General features: G+C 38.5%; 1 protein-coding gene across 1 annotated transcript in view; it reads right to left on the bottom strand.

The window, feature by feature from the left end:
• Positions 1–27,603, bottom strand: part of EYS (eyes shut homolog) — a 916,770-nt gene that overhangs the window by 496,076 nt on the left and 393,091 nt on the right. The window contains exons 24-26 of the mRNA XM_054819879.1: positions 17,833–17,929; positions 16,679–16,786; positions 15,888–16,033 (exon numbers count right to left, since the gene is read on the bottom strand). Coding sequence (XP_054675854.1) covers positions 15,888–16,033; positions 16,679–16,786; positions 17,833–17,929 — 351 coding nt within the window. The remainder of the gene's footprint in view (positions 1–15,887; positions 16,034–16,678; positions 16,787–17,832; positions 17,930–27,603) is intronic.

Genomic DNA, 27,603 nt, shown 5'->3' on the forward strand with positions numbered 1-27,603 from the left:
AATACAGTTTAATATGGAGAAAATCCTGTATTGGCATGTTGTATTGTGTATATAACATGTATTTCATATATTGCATATATATATTAATAGAAACACATACACATAGTCTTACAGAGAAATACCCATTTTTTTTCAGTATAGTCACTATTAGCCATTTTAACACTGTAATATAAAATGGAGTGTAAAAAATAAAATTAAAATCAGGGAAAATTTGAGAGCTGTACTATGAGGTAAAGGCATCAAGAAAAAAGATGTTATAGCATCACTCTAAAATAATATAAGCATAGCTTTGTGTAAAAAAAAATATGTTCACATTTACTTATCACTCTATAACCCGAATGCCTCCAAAATACACTAATATTATGATTATTATTATAGCTTTTGATTTTCTTCTCTATTAGGCATGTTTTATTAGTCTGTAACAGACATATTTAAAACTGAAGCACTTACGCTTTTTTACAATCAAATGATAATAAAAGTCAAAGTTTACTGTAGAGCTAAAAATTCAACTTGCGTTTCTCTTCTTGGGACACAAGGAATCACACTTACTACTAATAAAGTAATGTATTATTCCATTACAGTTTAAATGTCCCATCAGAAATGAGAACAATACTGTCCTTGGAGGTTTTCCAGACCCAACTGGACAAAGCCCTGGGCAGCCTGGTCTAACCCCATGGCTTAACATAGATAGATATATATAGAGAGATATATATAGTGTTAACTATGGGTAACACTGCTCTCAGCAAGAAATTGGATTAGAGACCTTACAAGGTCCCTTCCAACATGAATTATTCTAATTCAAGAATGAAATTTCCCCTGGTAGCTTGACCTGGTAGCCTGGTTAATGAAAAAATGCATGGGATCAAAAGTATGCAATGGGTGCACAACAGCAGATGGCAATGCAGCCAGAATTTGATCACAGTTATATGCAAAAGTAGTTGTGAACAGCATTTATTTCATCATACTCTCATGATTTTATGGGGGACTTCAACCACCCTGACACCTGTTGGAGGGGCAACGCAGCAGGGCACAAGCAATCCTGGAAGTTCCTGGAATGTGTTGATGATATAACTTTCTCCTCCAAGTGATAGAGGAGCCCACGAGGAGAGGCGCCATGCTGGACCTTGTTCTCACCAATAAGGAGGGCCTGGTAGTGGATGTCAAGCTCAAGGGCAGCCTTGGCTGCAGTGACCACGAAATGGTGGAATTCAGGATCCTCAGGGCAGCGAGGAGGGTGCACAGCAAGCTCACTACCCTGGACTTCAGCAGAGCAGACTTCAGCCTCTTCAGGGATCTGCTTCGTAGAATACCATGGGACAAAGCCCTGGAAGGAAGAGGGACCCAAGACAGCTGGCTAGTATTCAAGGGGCACCTCCTCCAAGCTCAGGAGCAATGCATCCCAACAAAGAAACAGCCAGGCAAAACCACCAAGAAGGCTGCATAGCTGAACAAGGAGCTCCTGGGCAAAGTCAAACAAAAAAAGGAAGCCTACAGAGGGTGGAAGCAAGGGCAGGGAGCCTGGGAGGAATACAGAGAAACTGTCTGAGCAGCCAGGCAGCAGGTTAGGAAAGCCAAAGCCCTGACAGAATTAAATCTGGCCAGGGATGTTAAGGACAACAAGAAAAGCTTCTATAGGTATGTTAGTGAGAAAAGGAGGACAAGGGAAAATGTGGGTCCTCTCCAGAATGAAACAGGCAACCTAGTTACCTAGGATATAGAGAAGGCTGAGGTACTCAATGACTTCTTTGCCTCAGTCTTCACCAGCAAGTGCTTGAGCCACACTGCCCAGGTCACAGAAGGCAAAGGCAGGGACTGGGAGAATGCAGAACCGCCCACTGTAGGAGACGATCAGGTTCAAGAATATCTAAGGAACCTGAAGGTGCACAAGTCCATGGGACCTGATGAGTTGCATCCGCGGGACTTGAGGGAACTGGAGGATGAAGTGGCCAAGCCACTCGCCATCATATTTGAGAGTCCATGGCAGTCCAGCGAAGTTGCCACTGACTGGAAAAGGGGAAACATAACCCCCATTTTGAAGAAGGGAAAAAAGGAAGACCCAGGGAACTACAGGCTGGTCAGTCTCACCTCTGTGCCTGGCAAGTTCATGGAGCAGACCCTCCTGGAAACTATGCTCAGGCACATGGAAAATAAGGAGGTGATTGGTGACAGCCAACATGGCTTCACTAAGGGCAAATCGTGCCTGACAAATTTGGTGGCCTTCTATGATGAGGTTACAGCGTTGGTGGACAAGGGAAGAGCAACAGATGTCATCTACCTGGACTTGTTCAAAGCATTTGACACTGTCCCGCATGACATCCTTGTCTCTAAATTGGAGAGACATGGATTTGATGGATGGACCACGCGGTGGATAAGGAATTGGCTGGATGGTCGCACTCAAAGAGTTGTGGTCAACAGCTCAATGTCCAAGTGGAGAACAGTGACGAGTGGTGTTCCTCAGGGACTGGGACACGCACTGTTTAACATCTTTGTCAGCGACATGGACAGTGGGATCGAGTGCACCCTCAGCAAGTTTGCTGACGACACCAAGCTGTGTGGTGTGGTCGACACGCTGGAGGGAAGGGATGCCATGCAGAGGGACCTGGACAGGCTGCAGAGGTCGGCCCATTGAAACTGCATGAATTTCAACAAGGCCAAGTGCAAGGTCCTGCACGTGGGTCAGCGCAATCCCAAGCACAACTACAGTCTGGGCGAGGAATGGATTGAAAGCAGCCCTGAGGAGAAGGACTTGGGGGTATTGATTGATGAGAAGCTCAACATGAGCCGGCAATGTGCACCTGCAGCCCAGAAAGCCAACCGTGTCCTGGGCTGCATCAGAAGAGGTGTGACCAGCAGGTCGAGGGAGGTGATCCTGCCCCTCTACTCTGCTCTTGTGAGACCCCTCCTGGAGTACTGCATCCAGCTCTGGGGGCCCCAGTACAGGAGAGACATGGAGCTGTTGGAGCGAGTCCAGAGGAGGGTCACGAAGCTGATCAGAGGGCTGGAGCACCTCTCCTGTGAGGACAGGCTGAGAGAGTTGGGGTTGTTCAGCCTGGAGAAGAGAAGGCAATTAGGGAGACCTAATTGCGGCCTTCCAGTACCTGAAGGGGGCCTACAGGGAAGATGGTCAGGGACCGTTTATCAGGGAGGGTAGTGATAGGACAAGGGGTAATGGGTTTAAGCTGAAGGAGGTTCGGTTTAGATGAGATGTTAGAAAGAAATTCTTTACTGTTAGAGTGGTGAGGCATTGGAACAGGTTGCCCAGAGAGGTTGTGGATGCCCCATTCCTGGAAGTGCTTAAGGCCAGGTTGGATGAGGCTTTGGGCAATGTGGTCTAGTGGAGGGTGTCCCTGCCCATGGCAGGGGGTTGGAACTAGATGAGGTCCCTTCCAACCCAAACCATTCTATGATTCTATGATTTTCAATTTCTTATGCTATTTAATAACTCTCCGGTCAAATTCAAAATCCCCCCAAAAAATCCAAGAAGGAAATATGCAAAAAAGGTAAACTGTTTTTTTTTTTCCTTTTAGATTTATGCTAATCACACACTGAGACTCCATGCAGGCAAGCAGGAAGTATGAACACTTGGAAGCAATTACTGATGAGAAAATGTATTATTTAGAATACAGGTATGCCTGAAGCATATTTAGGCACTAATTTTGGTTCATTTAATTACCATAGTACACCACCTTCGCTATTTGTTTCAAATGAGACCTTGGCAACTTAGAGTAGTACTTTAGGCTGACTTCAGGGAATTAAAACAGATCGAAGTCATTTATAATCAGTGACACCCAGAGAGTTGCCCCACACATTTTTGCACTACAAGCTAGGAAAAAAAAATAGAATTGCTAAGAAAACTACTAGATTCTTAGTAGGAAAGGTCAACACATTCTACTTTAGTGAACAAAATACTCTTCATGAAGTCATCTACTTCTCTGAATCCTGTTAAGAATAAAAGACAGAAATTCTGGCAGAGTTAGCTACAGAGAATGAAAAAAGTCCATGATGCTCCCACGGCCGTGCTTTTCAGAAATAAGCACAACTTTACAGTAACTGCTCTAACATAAAGTACGTTGAGTTCTGCGAAGTGAAATCATCACTGAGCAGTCATTGCTTTAGATATTTATTGCTGTGACTGATTTAAACATGCACAGGTTTTTATGTGATGAATTGCATGTTTTTATCTAACCAGTTCCCAGTCATGATTTTTTAAGTGAATAGCAAAAAACCACTCCGTCAGAAATAGCTATTAAAATACTCTTATTTCATTTGTAACATTATCTTGTAGAAATACAATAATTTAATATAAAAGATTTAGATATTAAATACATTTACAACTTACACAATGCTCAAAGAAATATCACAGAATCGCAGAAGAACAGACTGGCATTATGATGCATAATGTTCCTCTGTGGTGTTCTGGCATTAAAGCTGCTTAAAAGTTCCTTTGTCACAGTATTTGTAGCAGAGCAATTTGTGTGGAAATTGAGATTTCAATCCCCTGGGCCTTGGTAACTCTTACAGAATAGATACTCCTTTAAAAGCATGCACAGTGGCAGACTTGAATACATTTGAAGATCCCTCCAAAGTTACACTTGCTGAATAGTACAGAGATTTTCCTAGCTAGCAGTAACAGCTAGAAAACAACTCGAACAATTGAATGAGGGCTTTCTCAAATTTGTTGTAGGTATAACGTGCAGCACCGATTTTGGCTCTAGAAGCCCAGATAATTTAAATTCTCACCTAATAGATTACCATAATAGATACGATCTAGATATAATAACTGACCACAAGTTCTCAAATGTTGTCACTAAATAGTTCTGTATCCTGAATTCTGCATTTCAAGCAGCTCAAAAAATCTTTGGGGAAGCTTTCTACATCTGCTTTAACCTGACACACTGATCTGACAGATTATATTTATGAGAAGGTAAATTAGGATGTTATCAGTTTTAGTTACTATCTGTTTAGCTGGCAGTTGTCTCAGTATTATTAAATGTTCTTGTTCTGTTAAACAGTATGTGTGTGTCCTAAGATACTAAAGTTTTATATATACCATCATGATCAAAAACATAAAGCAAACCACAGAACTTCACAACAGCACTTCCATAATTAGGATACAACTTTTAACAGTGATTCTATTCTTGTGTGGAATGGTTTCCTGGAGGAAAGGAGGAGGAGGAGGATGATGATGATGATGATGATTATTATTACTATTATTACTTTGATTGCCACTTTGTGGCAACAAGACAGAAATAACAAGAATGGTGGCAATATTCTTGGAGGCCTCACCAGAGAGACAACCAGCCTTTCCATGTAATCCACAAGGGAAATTAGGTATTGAAGGACTTTAGAAACTAGAAAACTGAGGAAAGAACTATCACCACATGTCTAGGTAGCATAATGCAATACACTGTTAGAGTCCCTACGATAGATGTGCAAAGCAGTAGCTCTGGAAGGCCAAAAGCACTTCAGCCATGCTAGAATGGCACTATATCTGCCTTTACTGCCATGCCTCCAAGGAGAACTAATTAGCCCGGGGCTGACACCATTCTGATGTAGCTAATTCTTTTTTTGCCATTCAATCTAGCTTGCAAATTTTGAACTGTGATGTACAGTATGCTTACTGCTGTCAGCTGCATAAGTCTAAGGGATCACCCTCCTCCATTTTCACTAACAAATTAAAAAAACTGTTCTGAAACACTTCCAGATCTGCTTGATATGAGGCAAGAATGTGTCACATAAACTGACAGAATGCATGGATGGCTCGCCTACTGGATATTTTATATTGAAAATATTTCTTCTGGAATTTTTTTTCCCCACTTAGTATAAATTATTAACATTAAACAGACTGGCTACAGAAAGAGAGAGAATGTGGGGGAGGGTGCATCACCATAATCTTACTTCATGTGCAATAATTGGATTCAAGACTTTGTTTTGGTCAATATGGAATGATGTATGCAAAAAGAAGCAGAAGTTATTTGAAACTCTTTATTAATGACTTTGCATTTAGTGACCTCTATGAAGGTGCAAGAAACTTGGAGGAAAGTCTGTGAGAATCAAACTGAGATTTTCTCCCAGTCCATGATACCACTTTAGGCAATGAGTACAACAGGAAATGGGTCTAAGTCCTAACATGTACATGACTGCATCAACAATGTTCTTTTTATCATTACAAAGTGGTGTCTTCTACATTGATGCTATTCATAAATAACGGGCTGTTTCTTTTCAGCAGTCAAAAATAAGAAGCAGAGTTAGTTCTATTCCTCTTTTACAGACTCCTATGAATCCAGAAGAAGCTGGTTCTGTTTGAAGATAAATAGTAATTAACTGTACAACACATTGGTGAAATCACCTTAGAATTGCTATACTAAATACATTCAAATTAGACAGTAATGAGCATAAAGAACAAACACTCCACATTTAGATATTCTTTGCCAAAAGACAAGGATTTTCTTCCCTAAAGGCACAGATCTGTAACCCAAAACAATTATATTTTACTAAACAAGGGGAGTGTACTGTCATCCAAGTTCCTAATCACCAGATTTAATTTGTATCCACAGTGAGAATTCCTGTTGCCAAACACTCATTATGAATGGGCTGTAGCATCACATATTTTGAGCATAATCTGTACAAAAAATGAGGTAGTTATTGACTTTGTCTCCTTAAGGACCAGAGACTTTGCATGCACTATAGAGACCTTTCTTACAAATAGGATTCTTGGCTGTTCAGTAACTTCACTGCTTTCAAACTACAAATACATTTCTCTTGCTTTAGGTTGAGGTCACTGCTATATGGTATTAGTAACCTTTACAGACCACATAAAATAAATGTTTCCTCAAAGAAGAAAATATGTACTGGACTATCTTTTCCTGTTGCTGAAGCTGTAAATACAAGATTTGAAATAAAATTATCAAAAGGTCACATACAAATAGTGAACTTGGGTAACAAAGGTTAGACACAATAATCTAACTTGGTTTCTGCTGTGGCATGCAGAATCCTGGGCCAAACACAAATTCTTGTACTCAATTCTTGTATTAATTTCCTGTAATACAGTACTTTATGGTCTGCATCTGAGGGTGCTAAGCAAGCTGTCTTATGTTCTTGGAAGGCCGTCTTCTAACGTGTCTGAAGGGCCATGGAAATTGGGGAAGGTCCCCAGTGACCAGAAAAGGCAAACTTTGCACTTATCTCCCCAAAAAAGCCAAAAGGATGATCTAGAGAACTACAGGCCAGCAAGCCTCACTTTAGTCCCTGGGAAGATCATGGAGTGAATCCTCTTAGAAGCCATTTCTAAGCAAAAGGAGAAAAAGGTAACTGGGAACAACCAGCATAGGTTGAGAGGAGCCCTGCGCAGAAGGTGATTGAAGGTTGATTGATGAAAAGCTCAATGTGAGCCCGCAATGTGTGCTTGCAGCCCAGAAAGCCAACCATATCCTGGGCTGCATCAAAAATAGCATGACCAGCAGGTCAAGGGAGGTGATTCTTCCCCTCTACTCCGCTCTTGTGAGACCCCACCTGGAGTACTGGGTCCAGCTCTGGGGTCCTCAGTACAGGAAAGGCATGGAGCTGTTGGAGTGGGTTCAGAGGAGGGACACAAAAATGATCAGAGGGCGGCAGCACCTCTCCTGTAAGGACAGGCTGAGAGAGTTGGGCTTGTTCAGCCTGGAGAAGAGAAGGCTCCAAGGACACCTTATTGTGGCCTTTCAGTACTTAAAGGGGGCTTAGAAAAAAGATGGGGAGAGACTTTTTAGTAGGGCCATTTGCAATAAGACAAGGAGTAATGGTTTTAAACTAATAGAGGGTAGATTCAGACTAGATACAAGGGAGAAATTCTTTACTGTGAGGGTGGTGAAACACTGGAACAGGTTGCCCAGAGAGGTGGTAGATGCCCCAGCCCTGGAAACATTCCAAGGTCAGGCTGGAATGGCCTTTGAGCAACCTGATCGAGTTGAAGATGTCCCTGCTCGTTGCAGGGGTGATTGGACTAGATGACCTTTAAAGGTCCCTTCCAACCCAAACTATTCTATGATTCTGTAGGGTTATCAAGGGAAAATCATGCCTGAACAATCTGATTGCCTTTTATGATGAAATGACTAAGTTTGTGGAAGAGGAGGCAGCAGCAGATCTAACTTCTCTTGATTTTAGCATGGCTTTGACACCTTCTCTCACAATATTCCTGTACCCAAGTTATAACGTTAGAGTCTGGAAGGGTGGACAACTGGATGGCTAAAAAGCTGCTGGTTGGGCTCAGAGGGTTGTGGTTTATGGATCATACTCTACCAGGAGAGCCTCGTTAAAAGAGGAGTACCCTCAACTCTGCCACTAGGCTCAGAAACCTGGGGGGCTAGAGACCAGACTTCAGTAGTAAATCCTGAAAAAAAGACAACTTTGAGTACCTCAGACTCTTCCAAGTCTTTTGTCACTAGGTCCCCCTCCCATTGAGAACCAGGCCCACTTTTTTATTAGCCTTCCTTTTGCTGCCAAGGTACATATAGGTTTTCTTGTGGCTTTGCACATCCTCCTCTATTCCCAGCTCTAGCTGAGCTTTTCCGTTCCTAATTTCAACTCTGCACACCTGGGCAATGGCTTCATATTCCTCCTAAGTAGCCTATCACTGCTCCTTCCACCAAATATGTGCTTCTTTTCTGCATCTGAGCTCAGTCAGGTGTTTCCTATTCATCCTTGCTGCCCTTCTGCCATGCCTTCTTGACCACTCTCCTCCTTGAACAAGGATGTGCAGTAATTGTAACAAAGCTGCTACCAGACTAAGATTTAATTGGTTAAAGTATGGCTTAAAGCTCTGATTAGTAGACAATAAGTCACTTTGAGAGGAAAAAGCATGTTTATGTCCTGCCCTTGGCTCTCAGGAGAGGGAGAGGGAACTAGCAGTCTTGACTTTGCACTTCAAGTCAAATAGCCAATGAGGTTATGCATTACTGTTCTATGTTTTTTCTGGACCAGGAGATCTCTGGTGAATGGCATTGCAGCTCAACGAGAACAGCAAAAGCGCCCCCTCCTTTCCTTACAAATCTGGCTAACTTATAGCATGGACATTATAGCATTTCTCAGGAAAATGCCTGAAGTAAATTTGCTCCTTCATGATGGTGTGTTCATTGAACCTATTCCCAAAACTTACGTGAATGCTCTAATCACTGAACTGAAAGATGGATACTGTTACCTCCACATTTAGTACAGAAACCCAGTTCTGTCAGCATACATGTTAAATTTGCTCTTGGCATGCCAATCAGTTTTGGCCTCTCTTGATATGTAAGCTGCATCTTGCTTTGACATCTCAAGGAGCATACCATGAGATTCCTCCCCTCTGACTCTAAATAAATAGTCACTTCAGTTAGTAGTGTAGTTGCTCTTCTTCTTGTAGAAATACAGACAGAGGTTTGAGGAGTGCAGATGCAATCACTGCCAGAGTTTGCTGGCAGTACAAAGCTATAGAAGTTGCTGAGGTCAAAAAGATAAAGAAAACTTCTCTCCCTTTTCATTGATTAGATCTTCTGGGACTTTTTTGTTAGGTCAGCCTGTTGTATAAAAAGCAGGACAGGGTTTTCATTGTCACGTAGAAAAGATGAACAGCAGGTTCTGAGGGCCAGGATAAGCAGGTTCTGGGGCTCAGAGCTGGCATTAAAGATAAAATACAAGATGAGTTATTTAAGCCAAGGTTTTGACTTGGTTTAACATACAAATCAAGTGCACCCTTAGTCACTTCCAAATGTTAGTTCGTACTGATCTCATAGACAAGATCAGACTGTAAGGGCAGATCTGAGATTAAGAGAATAGCTATTTAGAATTAAGGAACAATTGGTGCTCTGCAGAAATGATGACTGAACCTTCACAGCAAAAAGTGATTTCATGGTACTTTGTCATTTTTAGGCATATTTTGGATCAGATGTCCAATAATTGCCAATTTGAATCAGAATTTTGAATTAATATACCTCAGTTTAATATACATACATATTAGCCACTGAAATCTTATTTTGAGTATTGGGTGGAGGTGTCAAGGTGTTGGGGGATGGTGGTGGAAGCTGCAAGGCAGCTTCTGTGAGAAGAGACTAGGGGCTGCCTCATGCTGGACACAGATGGTTCCAGCTGGCTCCAATGGACCCACTGCAGAACACAGCTGAAGCCCTCAGACAAGACGATGGCACCTCTGTGAAAACATATTTAAGCAAAGGCAAAACACCACACAGGCTGAATGAGGAGGGGAAAAGTGAGAACAATCCAGTGAGCACTATGGTCAGTGAAGGAGGAGGGGGAAGAGGTGCTCCAGGTGCCAGAATAGAGATTCCCCTGCAGCCCATGGAGGAGACCACAGTGCAGCAGGTATTCCTCTGCAGCTTGTGGAAAGCACTCCCTACCCAAGCAGGATATCCATGCTGCAGCCCATGGAGGACCCCATGCCAGAGCAGATGTAACTTGAAAGGCTGCAGGCTGGGGACATGATACATGTAGGAGCAGGGGAAAAGTGTGAGGAGGAGGAGGAGGGAGCAGCAGAAAGGAGCTCTTTGTGGATTGACTGCAACCTCCCATTCCCCATGCCCTGGGCTGCTCAGGGCAGGGAGGTAGAGGAGTTGGGAATGAAGTTGAGCCAGTGGAGGGGGGGAAGGAAGGATGGAAAGCGTTGCTTTATTTTGTCTTTGTTTCTTACCATTCAAAAATCTATTTTAATTAGCAATAAAATATATTAATTTTCCCCAAGCTGAATCTGTTTTGCCTGTAATAACTGGTAAGTGATTTCCCTGTTTTCATCTTGACCCATGAGTTTTTTCATCTTTATTTTCTTCTCCCATCCTGTTGATGAGGGGATTTAGAGAGCAGCTGGGTGGGCAGCTGGCCAAGGTCAATACAATACATTTTAAGAAAAAAAACTTTAGTCTTTGCAAGACATCTTAGAATTATTTAATTAACCTCAAACAAGGAAAATAAAGACTTAAGTATTACCAAGTCTGTCAATGAAGGCAGTAATGACTTGGTAATCCTAGAATCCTTTCAAATGAAGCAATTAGGAATTATCAAACAAAATTCTACAGTCAAAAAAACTTGTATTCTTATTAAGCCTATTTTGCAGCAGACTTGGTGACCCAGACACTTATGGTTTATACTTGAATATAAAATAAATTTTTCATGAACATGAAAAATATTTCACTTGAGGCATGTCTGAATCATCTGGATTATACTTTGACATAAGGTTGTTCAGATGCCAAGGTTTCTAAAGAAGAAATTATTAACACCTCAATCATGAAAATGACCTTCAGGGTAAGTGATCATAATACATTATGTTCAATTACTTATTCCTTTTAAGATGTTATATTGTGCAGCTGAAAAGAAAGTGATATTAGTGTTTTAATTAAGCCTTTTAATCTCAGACTCAGTGGAATATACATGCATGTATTTTTTCTTGTTTTATTCTTTACATAACTGTGTACCAGTGCACATTTAGAATGCAACACCACGTTGATTTGTGGTAATGAAGAGATAGCTATACTCATTGATTATATTTCCTTATGTTGCTTTTAATTTTAAATTGCTGATTATGTTCCATTTCATTTTTAATTCCACAAACAGTCATAAGAGTTCCACTTGTTTGCACTGTGTCTTCAGATTCTCTAACAAAGGTTTAGTAATCTACCAAGCCAAAATTAAATCTGACATAGCCTTTGATTCTCCTTTGAGTTCCTTAGATTATGAGCAAATTTCCTGTATTTATAGTAACATTTATGAATTCCAAGGATTCTGGAATCATGTAGAGGAAAAACAGGCCCCGGGTAAGACATATTTAAAAGAGTATCTTAGTGCTAAAAGATGACTATTTAAGTGTGGTGTTTTCTTACTCAAAAGATCTATCCTCTATGTACATTAAATCTCATATTTGGTACATTCCAAAGCATAAGGTTTAGAGTTGCTTGTTTCTTTACAACATTTGCGGTACAAACTCAATAGTTCACGTTATAACCATTAACATTCATCTCTTCAGCCAACAAATGGTTGACCATTTAGACAAAAGAGGTTTTAGATTCAGTGACTCTGGAGGTATCTTTCAGTTTTATATTGTTATATCTAACACCCAGGTACCACCAACATAGAAGCAATAAGCAGTAACAACTGTGATCTTGAGTAAAGAGCTATTCTACTTTCAGCCACTGATTTTTTCAGTTACTTCTATAAACCAGACCAAACTTTTCTCATGTACAGACAGGAGATATGGAACAAGAATGATCAGACTGGGGAATTTAAGAGCTCAGAGAATTTTGTAGCTAACTGGTTACCTAGAGACTTTATGCTATGCTACTGTTAAGTTTCTTTGTGGTGCCTAAGCATTAAACACCAAAAATAGTTTTCCGGGCTTGTGTCCTTCAACATGAAAGTTTAATGCTATTTCAAATAAATCAATATTTTTTGCAATGGAGTGTAAAACTGGGAAAAACTAATGATGTTTCTGTGTGCTTGGAAGTGAGTTGTCAAACTAATCTAAGGAGACAGTTTGTACTTTAGTATGCCAAAGTCATAGATCTGAAGGAACAATGTCTGTATACAAAGATTCTTTTGGGCAACAAGAATGATATACACTGTATATATACAGTTGCTAAAGAGCAAATACAAGTAAAAGAACAGCAGCTGCTGATAGAGCTGGAATAATTAGGTCTTGTGTTATCAAGAGTACCCAATATAACTTAGTAGTATTATTTCATGGAGCAACACTGGCCCGCCAAAGCAATTAAAGAAACAAGATGGGCTAAGCTGGGGACAGAAAGTTCATGTCACTGGGTCGTCTGCACCTTTGATATGGCCTTGTTAGCCAGTGTGATTGAGGATGGCTAAACATATGCAGAAGGCTACAGCAGAAGAGGGGATGCAGTCATCTCTAGAAGGTATTTTGAAAAAACAAACAGAAAAACCCCCCAAAACCCCAAACCAAACCCACAGCAAAAACCCCACCAAACCCCGAGGAAAAGAACTGAAATAATCATTTGTGTACTTTTGAAAAGGATTAGTTGATCATTTGGTATTATCCTTTTGTTACTTTTCTCCTTTTCCTAATATAACCCTGCTTTATTGTCACTTCTCATTTTAGGCCATGGAAAAAACAGTTTCGTGAATGCTCAGATCACTTCATTTTATTTTCTGAAGTATCTGGGGTCAGGACTTTGACCAGGGTTTATTAGTGATATCTAGGGTTTAAGACAACTGCCAATTGTTGCTGCCAATTACATCCTAACAGAAAGAATACATCTGTGCATTTGTCATCTGAGCTGTGATTGCTTTTTCTAAGAGTCTACCTGAACTGCAAAACAATAGATTTTTATCTAAGCATTGTTGAGAGAAAGTTATATTTTAATAGTTAATAAATTATTTGTTAATCAGTGAATTAAAATGGAATAAAATTATGAACACTGTAAAATAAATCCAAAATAAGATAAACTTACAGAAAACTTAACATTTTAAGAGATACATTAGCTGTCAAAAATTTAGAGCTTACAGAGCGGAGATCAGTGTCTAAGACTGCCTTCTCTAAGACATTAAATTACATGATGACCAGAAAAAAGATTCGAAATGTCTGATCAAAGTTAATACTTTTAAAATAAGGTTTCATAAATAAAATGAAATATACTAACATAATTTGGCCAAACCCATTTAATGTATTGTAATTTTTCCATTCAAATTTATAAATCTATACTATTTTAATAATTATATTAAATGATTAAATTTTTCTCTGTACATTAATATATTTTTGAAATTCAAATGCTCATTGAAATCAATAGACACTGTTATGTATCTGTAAAGGCGCCTTCTCTGTGACAAAAAAAAGGCTGTTCCAAAATTATCAAAATTGCTGAAAATGAAAGTGGAAATACACCTATCTTTCAAAAAGTTAAATTATTTTTGTTATACTAGTATAAATTCAGCACCTTAAATACTAATATTTTGTAGTTTTAAAGTATTTTTTTTCACTGTTTATAATTCCAAAGCTTGGTGCTCTCAAAGTGTAATTACCTTTTCTGTAGTGTAGGTAACACAAAACAAATTGTTAAATTAAATATGAAAAATCATCCATTAGGTATTCAAATCGTAATTGCTAGAAAAAGCTTTCAAAACCTTAAACTATCAAAGAACTACTTTACAATTCTGTATGTTTGCCAGCGAAACGTACACTTGACACATGCTCTTTTTGCTTCATAATCCAGAAAAGTAATGGCTTGCTCAGAAGACCTCACTTTGAAATCACTTTCACTCACTTCTGGGCTTGCTAACACAACAACTTTGTTTTCAAGTCTTAGTTCAACTGCTATACCAAACACTTTGCATGGGATGAATTATTCCTTTAGACTTAATCTAACTGGTACATTGCATAGTGGATGTCCAAACTGTCACTTTAAGGGGGGAAAAAACCCCACTGGTTATAATTAAGTGATGGCCAATCTACGACTAATGTTTCAATGTTTGACACCTGGGTATCACACCATCCTTGTTACTATATAACTAACACTAAACAACTATTCCTGTTATATACTAAAAGATTTTTTTATGGTAAATAACTACTTGTAACAGTAAACAACAACTACAGCTGATTAAAAACACCTCACAAAAAAACCCCAACAAAACCCAACATCCTATACTTGTTGGTTAAATGTGTTAGGGAAAAGAACTCAAGTCAAACTGCTTAGTCAATAATGAAGAATCATAAAAGGAAAGCACACCTGCAGATTGCTTGTTCCTTTTTAAATTAGTCTCATAAGCCCTTCAGGTACAGGTGTCTTGTCTTTTATGAGTGTAACTGGGAATTCTTACAGAAACATATACATAAAGGTGAAGAGAACTGTTTTAACATCTATTATTAAAATTATAAATCTGCAGCACCACTGCCTAATGAACCAAACTTTCTGTGATACCCAAGAAGTAATATTCAGAACACAGCCCTTCTGCAGAAATATTGTAGGGGGAAGCTTTTAAAGTTTTAGGCAAGAGAATTATATAGATTTTTTCCATTTTTTGCTGAAATGTCAAGGATAATTTTGAAGAACACTGCACAAGTGATACGTGGAGTAAAGTTTGTGGTGGATGGAAGAAGGATATACAGCTATATGTGTCTTCCCAAAACTGTACTTGTTTTTTTCTGTGGAGAAATTACATTCCTCTCACTTCAGAGAATGTGAATTGTGTCCCTTCTAATCTTATGAATTATGTGGTATTTATCACAGGCTGGAATGGGTAGAAAAAAAAGTTATGCAGAAATTATACAACTTGAGGCAGACAACTAGAAACATTTCTGTAAACGGTCATATGACCTCATGTGTTTTCAGGTTGCTTAAGCTGAATGTATCAAAACATTAAGCATGAACTACTTGTTTTGCGGCATGGAGAGCATTTAAAAGAACATCATTTTAGAGAAATTTTACTACTTCTCTACCCATTAAATATTTTCTCATTAGTTCTGTAAAAATTCTAAGATTAACACTAAAGACAACAGTGTCAGTCCAAGAGACCACCAAGTCAAAGCATTACTATGGTTCTGTGCAAATTCAAATGACAAGGTAGCATTTTATTAAGTTTGTAAAATTTACTCCATATCTTTGGGAATACTTTTTTACTCAGCTGAATTCAGAAGACATTGATTTTCTTTGCACTACACACTCTCTCTTTTAATGTGTTTCAGCTGGGGTGACTAAAGAAATCATAAATCAAGCCTTAATGTAAATAACATCTTGAGCTACTTAGCCAGAATTGGATCAAAGTTCTATCTGAATTAATATTGATTTATCCTCCAATAAGGAGTGGATCCTGTGTACCCTTCCTTCATTTAGTTGAGGCCATTGCTATAAAATTAAAACCATGTAAAATCTGTGAACTAGCCTTCTCCACTGTGGTAGAGTGGACTATACCTGTGAATCCAGGGGGACAGAAACACCGATAGCCTCCGAGCCTGTTGACGCAGCTTCCTCCATGCAAGCAAGGCAAAGTTTCACACTCATTTACATCCATCTCACACAGAGACCCATAGTATCCAGGTGCACAACTACAGATGAATCTTCAGAAAAGGGAAAATCAGGTAAGTCAACAGAAGTAAACATCATGATCTATTCCAATATTCTGAAGCTACAGGTATGTCCTGATGTCAAGCTGGTGTCCCTAATCATCATCCATATTAAAATAACTAACAGACTTCTCTCATTTCCTTGTTTCTGAAGCAAGCAGAGCAATTTACTCTTTTTAAAATTAGTAGAAAAATTGTCCACAATAATTTGAACTGAAGGTATAAAGAATCATTTAAGGGCTCATGTTCTCTTGACACAAGTCTCTGAATAACTGTACGGTGTTGCAGAACAAACACAAGATACAAATTTTTCTCTTGCTTGCACTTAACTTTTAGTAAACATTAGAAAAGGTCATTGTTAGAAGCTGAAGAGAGAGCTGTAGATCAATTTTCCTCTATTTCACTCTTATTCCAAATTGAAAAAAGAAAAAAAAAAGGAGGAAAACAACAAGTTGTGCTGAAGACAGTTTCCCTTCTATTTTCCTCTCAAGTCACATAAGAAACAAATAGCTGAGTCAGTAGCACTGGCCTATCTTGAATCCCTGTCATATGCAGAAGGTCCCATCCAAACCTCAAGGCTCAAGCAGGCTTTACACATAAGGAAATCAGGGAATTGCTTTTCATATAGTAGTAACTAACCTGTTTATGAGATCCAGGCAAGTTCCATTGTTTTTGCAGGGTCTTGATGAGCATTCATTAATCTCCACTTCACATAATGTCCCAGTAAAGCCATGTTGGCAGGAGCACCTAGCCAAGAGGATGTCGCTGTATTACTTTTTAGTTTAATATAAAAAGATTCCAGAAAAATGTGGCAGATTTTGAGGGGTATGAATTAGGTGGTTCCAAAACTGTTTTTCTGATCACTACAATGTGCTGTACTTTAACAAGCTTCACAAGTACAGTGACTGCAGCCCAGGAAATAAGATTTTTGCCATTATTAGTTGAAGGCCACAGGCTTTGTGCCGACCCAACCGTGCAAGGGCTTAGAACTTGCCTTGGCCTGAGTTGGTTTTCACTTGTTTTGACACCGGCCCCAGAGCCAACTGACTGCTGCCTCTCGTGCTTTAGCTTCAGCTCTGGGAATAGCACCTATGGTGAGGGTGTGACACACTGGGATAACCATGGTGTTACAAACAATAGCCTTTTGTGACCATGTGGGCTGCGGAAGCTGGTAAACAGTGCAAAGGAAGTAAATCATGATAAGGAAACATACAAAAATAGCTCCAAGCAGGCCTGAGACTGAAGAAAAACTGAGAAACCCCCCACCATAAACATCACACTACTCCTGGCAAAGACTTCCGGATGCTGGCGACTTGCAGTAACACTGCCAGTTGAGGAAGACTGAAATCACTGATCACAGGACCCAGACAGACATTGTGAGGGTAATCATAACAACAGAGACAAGAGCTAGAAAATTGCAAGACTCCTTATATAACAAATGCAACTACATTGTTTATGAAGCTGTTTTCTATTAATTTCAACTTAGACTATTAGTACTATTGTAACTGGACTAGTAACAACTGCTTGTTATATTTTGATTAGATTGTTAAGATTTTAATTAGCCCTACAATAGATTCTTGGGTTCGCATTATGGTATACATGTATGTCTTTTTGCCCACAAGAAAATTCTGAGTTTAATGTAACAGTGTAATGTGTCAAATGCATCACAAAAATGACATATTACATCACTGAAGGACAGCAAACATAATACAGGCAAAGTACCAAAAGAATATCTCGATTATAAATAGCTATGTGTCGTACTGAATATCTGTCAGTCAAATAACTTTCCTCACCTGTAACTGTTAACCCCGTCCACACAGAGACCTTCATTCTGGCATGGATTGGAGATGCACTCGTCACTGTTAACTTCACAGTAAGCACCTTCAAATCCTGAAACAAAGATTGTATTAACTGTGAATGAGTGAATTCTACTACATAATGTGACTATAAGGGTCACAGAGGTTTGGCTGCCTGAGCTCAGGACCAACTTAGACAATGCAAGTGGCAGGCCTGAGAAACCTCTGCTGCCCTTGAAGCTGTTCAGGAGTTGACAGAAGCATCACTGGTGACTACCCCTTCTCTTGGGAGCATCTAAGCTGAGGCTCTTGCCCTTAGTATCTAACCAACCTGTGTTGCAGCCACATGCATACCTAGCCATGTACCTGTTTATCTGGATGCTGACTTTGGCCTCCAGACTAGCTCCTTGGCTTGACCTTGAACCTACCCAATCCCCATAGACTTGGCTGGTGATCTGGCATACTATGCTGATCCTGGACACTGGCATTTGCCCTGCTTGCCTCATTCAGGTACTGTCAGGACTCCTGGCAGTGAGGTTCCTACCCTGGGAGCCTTGTAAAACTCCTGGCTTACCTTCACTTCTGGAGCAGCCAGCCCTCCCTGCTCCCTCACTCTAAGATTAGGGCAGCAAGTGGATGCAATCCTAAAAGAACTTTCTCCAATTGATTTTGTTCCTTAGTATCAGTAAGTTCATTTCTGGAGAGCATAACAAGTCTTAACATACTTTAATGCACCAGAGAGAAGAGATTTGTACGCACCATCTGGCTAAATGTACTTGGGAAATGTAATCCATATTAAAGGACTTAAATGGCTATCTTGGGGAGTGTGGGACAATATCAGAAACTAAAAGCTAATTCAATAATTAATATATTACAGAGCATAATGGCAGTTAGAGACACCACGTTTATTCAAAGCAGTCAGTAGATGAGAAAAAACACTTAACTGGTTTTAATATTTAAATGAAGAAAAAATGTGATCAAGATCTTATCTGCACAGTACATTACTTCCATAATACATTTACCTGTGTAGACATCACAGAGTAAGTGCTAAAGAGAAATAAGATTTTCCAGTGATATAAGAATACTACTTTTGCTCTTGGACAGCATATTACATCTTACAATGTTCACATAAATAAGTTTTCTACTTAATATACAGTTGTGTTAAAATGCTATACAGTGGATAAACTAGAGCTACTTAGTTGAATTTTGCACAAACTGAATATATGTTTCAATTGATGTAGTAATGAATCCATTACAATGAACAAACTACTTGCACTGTAGCAACTATAATACACATGTCCCCACGTAGCAGACTGACTGAAGAGCATTTATGGTGTTCACCAAAGTGCTTCTGAACACCATTTAGATATCAAAATTAAATTAAAACAACTATAAAAACAGCCACTGAAATTCAGTGTATGTTATTATAAATATGATGAAGGCTTTACTGGATTCTCTATTAAAACAACAAGTAAAAATTGTTATCAGTACTTTTTTAGATACTGAAATAAGGATAGTAATGACATTTATTGCTATATTATTTATTTGTGGTTTTCAAAGTACTCGATGAAAGTGGGGAAATCATGGAAGATCACAGTTAGAATAGTACAGCTCATTTTTATCCAGAGAAAATCATTGTTAGAAAAATTAAGTGGCTTGGTCAGAGTTGGAGAACTGGGCAATCACCAACCGCATGAGGTTTAACAAGGGCAGGTGCTGGATTCTGCACCTGGGAAGGGGCAACCCTGGCTATACATACAGACTGGGCAATGAGACGCTGGAGACCAGCCATGCTGAAAGGGACTTGGGAGTCTTGGTCGACAGCAAGTTGAACGTGAGTCAACAGCGTGCCCAGGCTGCCAGGAAGGCCAACCGTATCCTGGGGTGCATCAAGTGTGTCATTGCTAGCCGGTCTAGGGAAGTGATTGTCCCACTCTACACTGCGCTGGTGCAGCCTCACCTCAAGTACCGTGCGCAGTTTTGGGCGCCACAGTACACAAAGGACATAAAACTATTGGAAGGTGTCCAAAGGAGGGCAACGAAGATGGTGAAGGGTCTAGAGGGGAAGACATATGAAGAGAGGCTGAAGTCCCTTGGTGTGTTCAGCCTAGAGAAGAGGAGACTGAGGGGAGACCTCATTGCGGCCTACAACATCCTCACGAGGGGGAGCGAAGGGGCAGGTGCTGATCTCCTCCCTGTGGTGACCAGTGATAGAACTGGTGGGAATGGAATGAAGCTGCGACGGGGGAGGTTTAGGTTGGATATCAGGAAAAGGTTCTTCACTGAGAGGGTGGTCGGGCACTGGAACAGGCTCCCCAGGGAAGTGGTCACAGCACCGAGCTTGACTGAGTTCAAGAAGTGTCTGGATAACGCTCTCAGTCATATGCTCTGATTCAGCTGGTCCCGTGTGGAGCCAGGAGTTGGACTCGATGATCCTTATGGGTCCCTTCCCACTCAGGACATTCTATGATTCTATGAGTTGTAGGGAAAGCTGTAGAGAGAAATCTCTGCTGGCACTCCAATGCATGATCTAAACATCAGCCCACATCAAAGCAGCTGGTATTTTCTTCTTACCAGGATTTTTTCTGTTCAACAACTTTCCTAGCTAGACCTGACTGAAATGAGCCCTGAATATTTGAAGATTTCACAGCAGTAGCTCCTACAGAGCTGGAAAATAAAGCCTCGAATGTATCTCAAACTAATCCTTCCATTATAGCCATCTGTATGCTTATGATGCTATTCTTTTTTTCAGCAATATCTTGAGTGTGAAGATGCCTCATTTATTTCCTATTTGTATGACGTTTCACAAAAATTTTGAAAAGAATTACCATAACAGGGGACAAAAATTCTCTGTCACAGTGTACTGCTTTGAAGTAGCTCTCTCAGCACAGGCAACCTTGTTATATTCTTAATGGTTTAGTTTATTATTTGCAAATGGACTGGAACCAGAATCAACAATCAAAACACTTTTGTTACTTCTAATGTACGTAATCTGCATCTTAATACTGCCACTTGAGCCTTCATCTACATTTGCCTGAAGTTTGATTAAGGAAAAAAGAAAGGTGAAAGGACTATAACTTGGGCTGTGGCATGCAAGTTCGATGTTCAGTATTAGACCTGATTACATCAAGTAGACAGCAATCGCTGACACACACACACACAAAATATTAAAAAAAATATAAATCAGGAGTTGATCTTTTGACACATGCCACTGATAGAGAAACATGTTATCATCTTTCATCTAAGTCTGGTTTGATTAAAAAAATGGAAGATACAGCAAATGTGAGAGACCAGGACCAGAAGATCATTCGTAGCCAACTTCCTCATCTGTGACTTCTCATTTATTTGTAATGTTTGAAATTTCTGAAATTAAGTTTTGTTACAGAGTAGGCGGCTATGTCAATGGGCAGGGGAAATGGGACTTCACTGAAAAGTAGTGCACTGAAAATAAATCTGTGTAATATTATAAATAACTCAAAGATATATGGACAGTGTTTAGTTTTATAAGGTAATCAGAAAAGGGTGTGAAGCCAGCAAAGTAAAACTTAAAAAAATACTGACAGAACTTATGCGGAATAGCTTCTTATTCTTTTGTGATACTATAAACATTTGAGCAAGCATCTTTTTTTAAAAAAAATACCACAGTTGTCAGATTAAAATACATAAAAAGGAAAATGGAGGGCATTCATCATTCTGCTGCTGCCTGTCGTCCTCACTTGGTTATGGATGTTTTATAGTTTTTTGAAGTAAATAGTACTGAAGTGAATACATAAAGCACCATTTAGACACATTTTTGATTACACTAGTACACATTTTTCCAGCCCATAGCAAAATATAGCTACCTTGAAAAGACATAAAGTAAGTAAACATACAGCAGGCATGCTACTTTATCTATTTTTACTACAAATGGAGAAAAATACTGTTTTCATCACAAAATTCTACATCTACTACATTAAGAAATAAGCAATTTCTGTGTTCAATTTACTATTGAACATTGTCCTTTTCTAACTGACATAAATTAGCTCAGTCCTTTTTAATAACAAAGGTCAAACATTTTTTTTCTTAATGACATATACTGTTAAAAATTACATAGAACTATCCAGATGATTTTTTGATCCACAGTGAAAATTTTTAAACTCATACAGAAACTTTTTCTAAGGAATTTTTAACCTTGCTAGCATTTTTTTACAGAAGATTTCAGCAAAAACTTCTGCTTTCAACTAAAAAGGTTATTCAGAAACACTCAAATCTGCTTAAAAGAACCTGAAAAATATTAGCAGTGTTATTTAACTTCATTTCATTCATAATTTCTGCATGTCTGTGTTGTAGTGTATTTATAATTTATGAAGCTTGTACGAAGGATCTTTCAACAAAAGCAATAAGCCGATTTTAATTCACTCCTGATATATATTCTCAGAGTAAATTAAGGAAAAAGAGTGTTACACCGTGCACATCACTCGTACAAAACAGGACAGGTCAAACTTCAAAATGTACACCACAATATTACGATTAGAATATTTGTAAAATGTTTATTTTATGAATATACTTGAAAGACACCAATCATACTATTTTCAGATCCAAAAGAATACTTAAAATGCTCATACCTAAGTGTAACTGGTTTAAGGAAAGAATTACCTTGACAGTTTATTTACATAGTGCTTGCTGAAGCTATGAGATACCTCATGAACTGAGGTATACCTCCAATAACATTCATGGAGTCATGTAGTTCTTGTATTTTACATGCTATTCAAGCACAATTTAAAGGGTAAAGTAATACATTAGGTTATTTTGTATAAGCTACAACTGCTGCCACACATAGCTGTGATCTTCTGGCTTACTTATACTAAAATTAACGTATGGATGTGGTTTTTACAGTAACACAGACATGTTTCCAAATTATTTCATGTGTTGCAAGAGGAAAGAAAAAAACACAATGGGGGGAAACTGACTTAAAATACTTAACATGTCAGATATAGTACTGAAACAAACATTTTGCAGTTACAAAGAAATCTGCAGTATGTAAAAAAGCATTAAGGCAGCCAACAAAATTTAATGTTCAATTTGTAGTTTATACTGTGAATACAGTTAATTCATTTGAATTATAAACCACAGGTTTAAGTAAACTATTGTGTAAAGTGGTACATTACATGAAAGCCTGAAAATATGCATGGTGCTGTAATGTATTGTTACTGTAGCAATATTTTAGTACTACATGTAGGAAAGTAACATGCACATTTAGATGCAACTATTTGCTGCCTTTGCTAATGCGAATCAGTCAAACTTAAGATCCAAACTTTAAATCAATAGCACATGTAAATGATTTGATGTAGCTCTCCAGCCATACACTTTACAAGGTAGCTTTTCCACATGTCAAACACGACTGATGCATTAAAAATGCAGTTTTTGACCTTAGTGCGTTTTATGTGGAAAAGCTGAAATTTTTCTGAACTCAGTTCAAACCTTTCTGAACTTCTAAATGAAAAGATGCATCTAATCAATGGGGAAGAGCAAATGGCACACCTTGTAACTTGTGAATACAGAATTCCATTAGATACGTGCTCAAAATTTCCAATACTGAATTCAAGAAAAAGGTGGCTTTTTTTTTTACCCAGGTGGCCAATATAAAGGTTAGACAGATGTAATTGTAAAGTCTGAGAAACGGTTTTTATTTGTCAAGCATATTTTACAGTATTTTTCTCACCACATTAGAAACTAAAGATGTAAATAGAATCTCATTGATATTACTGCTTATCCACTTTTTTTTAAAATCATATGGGGACAGTACTTCATTTAAAACATTTGTTTGTCATTTTAGGGAAATTGTATAGAATTTTTGAGGAAGTGAAATATATCTCAGAAATGTTAACACTTTTCATAGTAACAGATAGCAATTTCAAGACTTTCAGAAATTAACAGAGATGAAAAACAATGGAAAACCATTATAATTCTTTGTGTTAGACAATTTACTTTTGTTTCTGTATATTTTTTAACAGTCCAGGTAGCATGAAAGTAAATTCAATAATATGAGGTCTAAAAATATCTGCGTTCACAGGTATTTGGGAACATCACAAAAGCAGCTCATCTAATCTCAAGCCCTAGTTTTCTCAAACTCAAAATTAGCACTAGAGGGTGTGACAGTATGGTCAAATTTGCTTGCAATTTATGTGCAGGCAGAACGATATATTAATTTTAGTTTACAGAAATTCCAATATCTCCTGGTAGTTTTGCTGTCAATAGATGAAGCATTAAATGCTGTTACTTAAGATGGGACAGATCTTATTGTTCCTTCTGTTTCTCTGAAATAAGGGAAGTGGCTACTGCATGTCTCAAGTCTGTCTATGGGACTTCTGCGAACTGTGAAGTGCAGGAATATGCAGTGTGAAAGCTATGCATCTGCTGTTATAGTTATGGTCATTTTCATCTCCTTATTCCACTGCAGAGAAATATTACACAATTTACCTCTGCAAGTTACACAGAGGACTAACGGGATTCTTTCCCCAGAAGCTCTCTACTGTTTTACTCATCAGCACAGTATTGTGGATTCTGTTTGCCTCCTTACTGTGAACCATTTATGAACCAATGTTTGCAAGCAGCAGAGATATCACAACAGCCCCATAAACATTAGTATAGGGATTCAGGTTATTCAGTGTAACACAGGTAGGTACATATATCAAACCAAAGGTGTGTGAAATGTTAGACATGGTAAAAAGGCTGTTTCCCTTTGTGAATTATATACGCATGTGTCTGGAATAGAAACTGGCACTGAAGGGCTCAGAAATCTGACAATGGCAATCTCCAATTTAAATAACTTCTGTTCTTTAGCACCTATTCATTAGTTCTGCTTGATATTATAAATTTTGTGCAGTATGATAATTTTCATGATAATAATGTCTTATTTCAGACATGGGTTGAAAAATCATAGAATCATAGAATGGTTTGGGTCGGAAGAGACCTCAATGATCATCTAGTTCCAATCCCCCTGCCATGAGCAGGGACACCCTCCCTGTATATTTTGTCTCATTTCAAACTTCTAGCTGTAAGATGCTATAGACCAAATAAAAATCATCATTAGCATGCTAGGACAAAGGGTATTAAAAAAAGAAGGTGTCACAGGAAAGAGTTATTGACAGTAGTCTGATGAAAGGGGTCAGAAAGTCCTGGAAAGAACTGTTTAAAACAAGGAGTTCAGAAATTACCTTGAAGCATCAAGAAAAGAACCATTAAGTTTTTTCAAGAAAGAGATTAATTTCTACCTTCTATTATAAGAAACAAATTATAAAACCCCTCTGAATTCAACAGCCTTGTCCTTCCCTTCCTGTCTTTATGTCAGCAACAACTACATCTGCTGTTCCTACTTGTCTTGCTTTAGCTCCTTGATATATCTACTAATAATTCTTGCAAAAGAATAAATCACTGTTAAATAAGTCTTTTATTAGAAAACACTAGATATTTTCTGGCCCATGGATTATGTTGGCCAATTATCTTTTGTCTTGTTAATTCTCTGGAATATTTATGTGTTTGTATTTCCCCAGGTTTCACATTTCTCCATGGTAACTGTTACCTTATGTCTCCCATTTCATCATTATTAGGCCTGCTGTTCAACAGTCCCAGCCAAAGAGCTGATCTTGCACTCTGTAGTTGCATGCCCTCTCATAGTTTTCCTTCATTTTGAATATATCTTTTTCAGTAATTTGTTTCTTGGAACACAACTGTTCTCAGAAAGCTGCACTATTTTTACCAATCTGTCTTGTCTTCCCTTTGGGTTGCCTTTATGAAACTAACACTTCTGTGCTTGGCATCATCTAGAAGGGCATGGTCTAATGTTCATCCTCTAGTTTACTGACCCTCTACTTCACTTAGGTATGCAGCTGAATTGCTCTTTGGATCTTTTGCATGTAGAGCTTCTGAGGAATTCATGAACAATTCCCCAGCTACAAATATTTCAATATTATTTATATTCTATGGCTTTGTTCATGTTTCCTACCTTTCTCTTCTGTTACACAAGATTTTTATCTTCTATAGATTAGTTCCAAGAATAGAATTCTTTAAGAACTGGAAAACATGTTGATAAATTAAGCAATAAAACCTTCTACTATTTGCCCTAAGTTGTCCTTTCCTCCGTTTCGTGTGCATTTACTATGTAGCACTTCAGGAGAAACTAATGGCAGGATTCAATGCTGGGTATATGAATAATACCTCAAAAAGCCATCTCCTCCCAATTGCCTTCATTAAACCTTTGTTATCAATTACTGGCAAAGTATATAAGAAGAAGTATTTTCTGTACACTTCTTGGGAAACTTGCTCTACCGCAGTGATTCCTGAACTCTTGCAATAATGGCCTACCCTACAACATTCTTGTAACCATGAATATACCAGCATACATTTGTAGAGATCACAATTTTTTAAACTGTTTAAACTGCTTGTGTGGGCAACTTAACTTAAACTTATGGCCTAACACTGTTCCATAACCTACAACATAAGAGCCCGGTTTTGCATTATGAATGTTATAATCCATCTCTCTGCAGAGAGCAAACCTCTACAGCTAGGACTGACACCTCAAAAGGAAGTTTTGCATTTATATTATTTATAGAATTTTAAAAATCTTTAAAGCAAAAAACAGACAACTCCCTAACATACATACAAGAACAAAGATGTGTAGTTTTGCTTACTACTAATCATGACTTCATTATCTCCTTACAAATTTGCTGTAATAATTCTGTCCTAGGCTAAACATCTCACATCAAGTTTGACTGTGCCAAATTTACACTCTATCAGCTAGCATAGCATCCCAATCCCGGCTCCCTGTAGTCAGTGGATATTCTCTTTTTCTTCTAAATATGTACCACAGTCAATAGCATGATTTGTGGTTCTATTGTACCCATCTCAAATATGGTTTTCTAAACATATTCTTTAGAATTTCCTAAGTACAGCTATATTTTGTGGCTCTTGCTAAACCAGGTTCATATCTTCTAATGACTGGACTGTCCACTACTGGCAATCTGCTATTAAGTCAGGCATCTTGATGTAATCTAACTATGTCAGTGTGACTGCCCTTTGTGATCAAATCCGTACGCACGACAGGTTTATTGGGAGATAAAGAGAGACAGTAGACAAAAATAGGAGAAAAAAAGAAAAGATGACAACTGTGGAAATAGATTTCCATAAACTGCTTTCAATTAAATTTTTGCATTTTACTGTCTCTCCTTTTTGGTAAGAGTCGTGAAAAAATGGTTGCATTTTTTCTAGAATGAATTATTAACTCATTTCATGAATTATGCCTTTAACCCCTTTTCAATACTGAGATATCTTCCACCTTCCAGGATTTGTTAGCAATGCATGTTACTGGTTCACATAGCTCCCCTGCTAGTTCCCTGAAGATTCTTAGCTGCAAGCTTCAAGAATCCTTGAAGATTCCATCAAAGTTCCCTGAGAATCCTGGCTGCAAGTTTTTTGGATTCTTGAGAAACTGCACAAAAATGTTTTGTAAAAAAGACTCTTCTGAGGATTGTTAAGACTTGAACTACATGTCTCTCTACAGATCATTTCTGAAAAAGGTTTCAAAATCAATACATTGTATTAAAAGCTGTTTTTAAAAAGCAGCTTTTCTAAAAGCTGCTTCAATAAGCAACTTGCATACCTGCCCAAGTGAGTTTGGGGTTTTTTGTTTCTTTTTTTTAACTCAGCAACTTGTGGTAACCTTTACCTTAATAGTAAAAAACTCAAACTATAAATACTGCTGACTTCTACGTATTATCTCCAAACCTTTGC

This window comes from Grus americana, chromosome 3 (assembly GCF_028858705.1).
Source record: "Grus americana isolate bGruAme1 chromosome 3, bGruAme1.mat, whole genome shotgun sequence".
NCBI classification, from domain to species: domain Eukaryota; kingdom Metazoa; phylum Chordata; class Aves; order Gruiformes; family Gruidae; genus Grus; species Grus americana.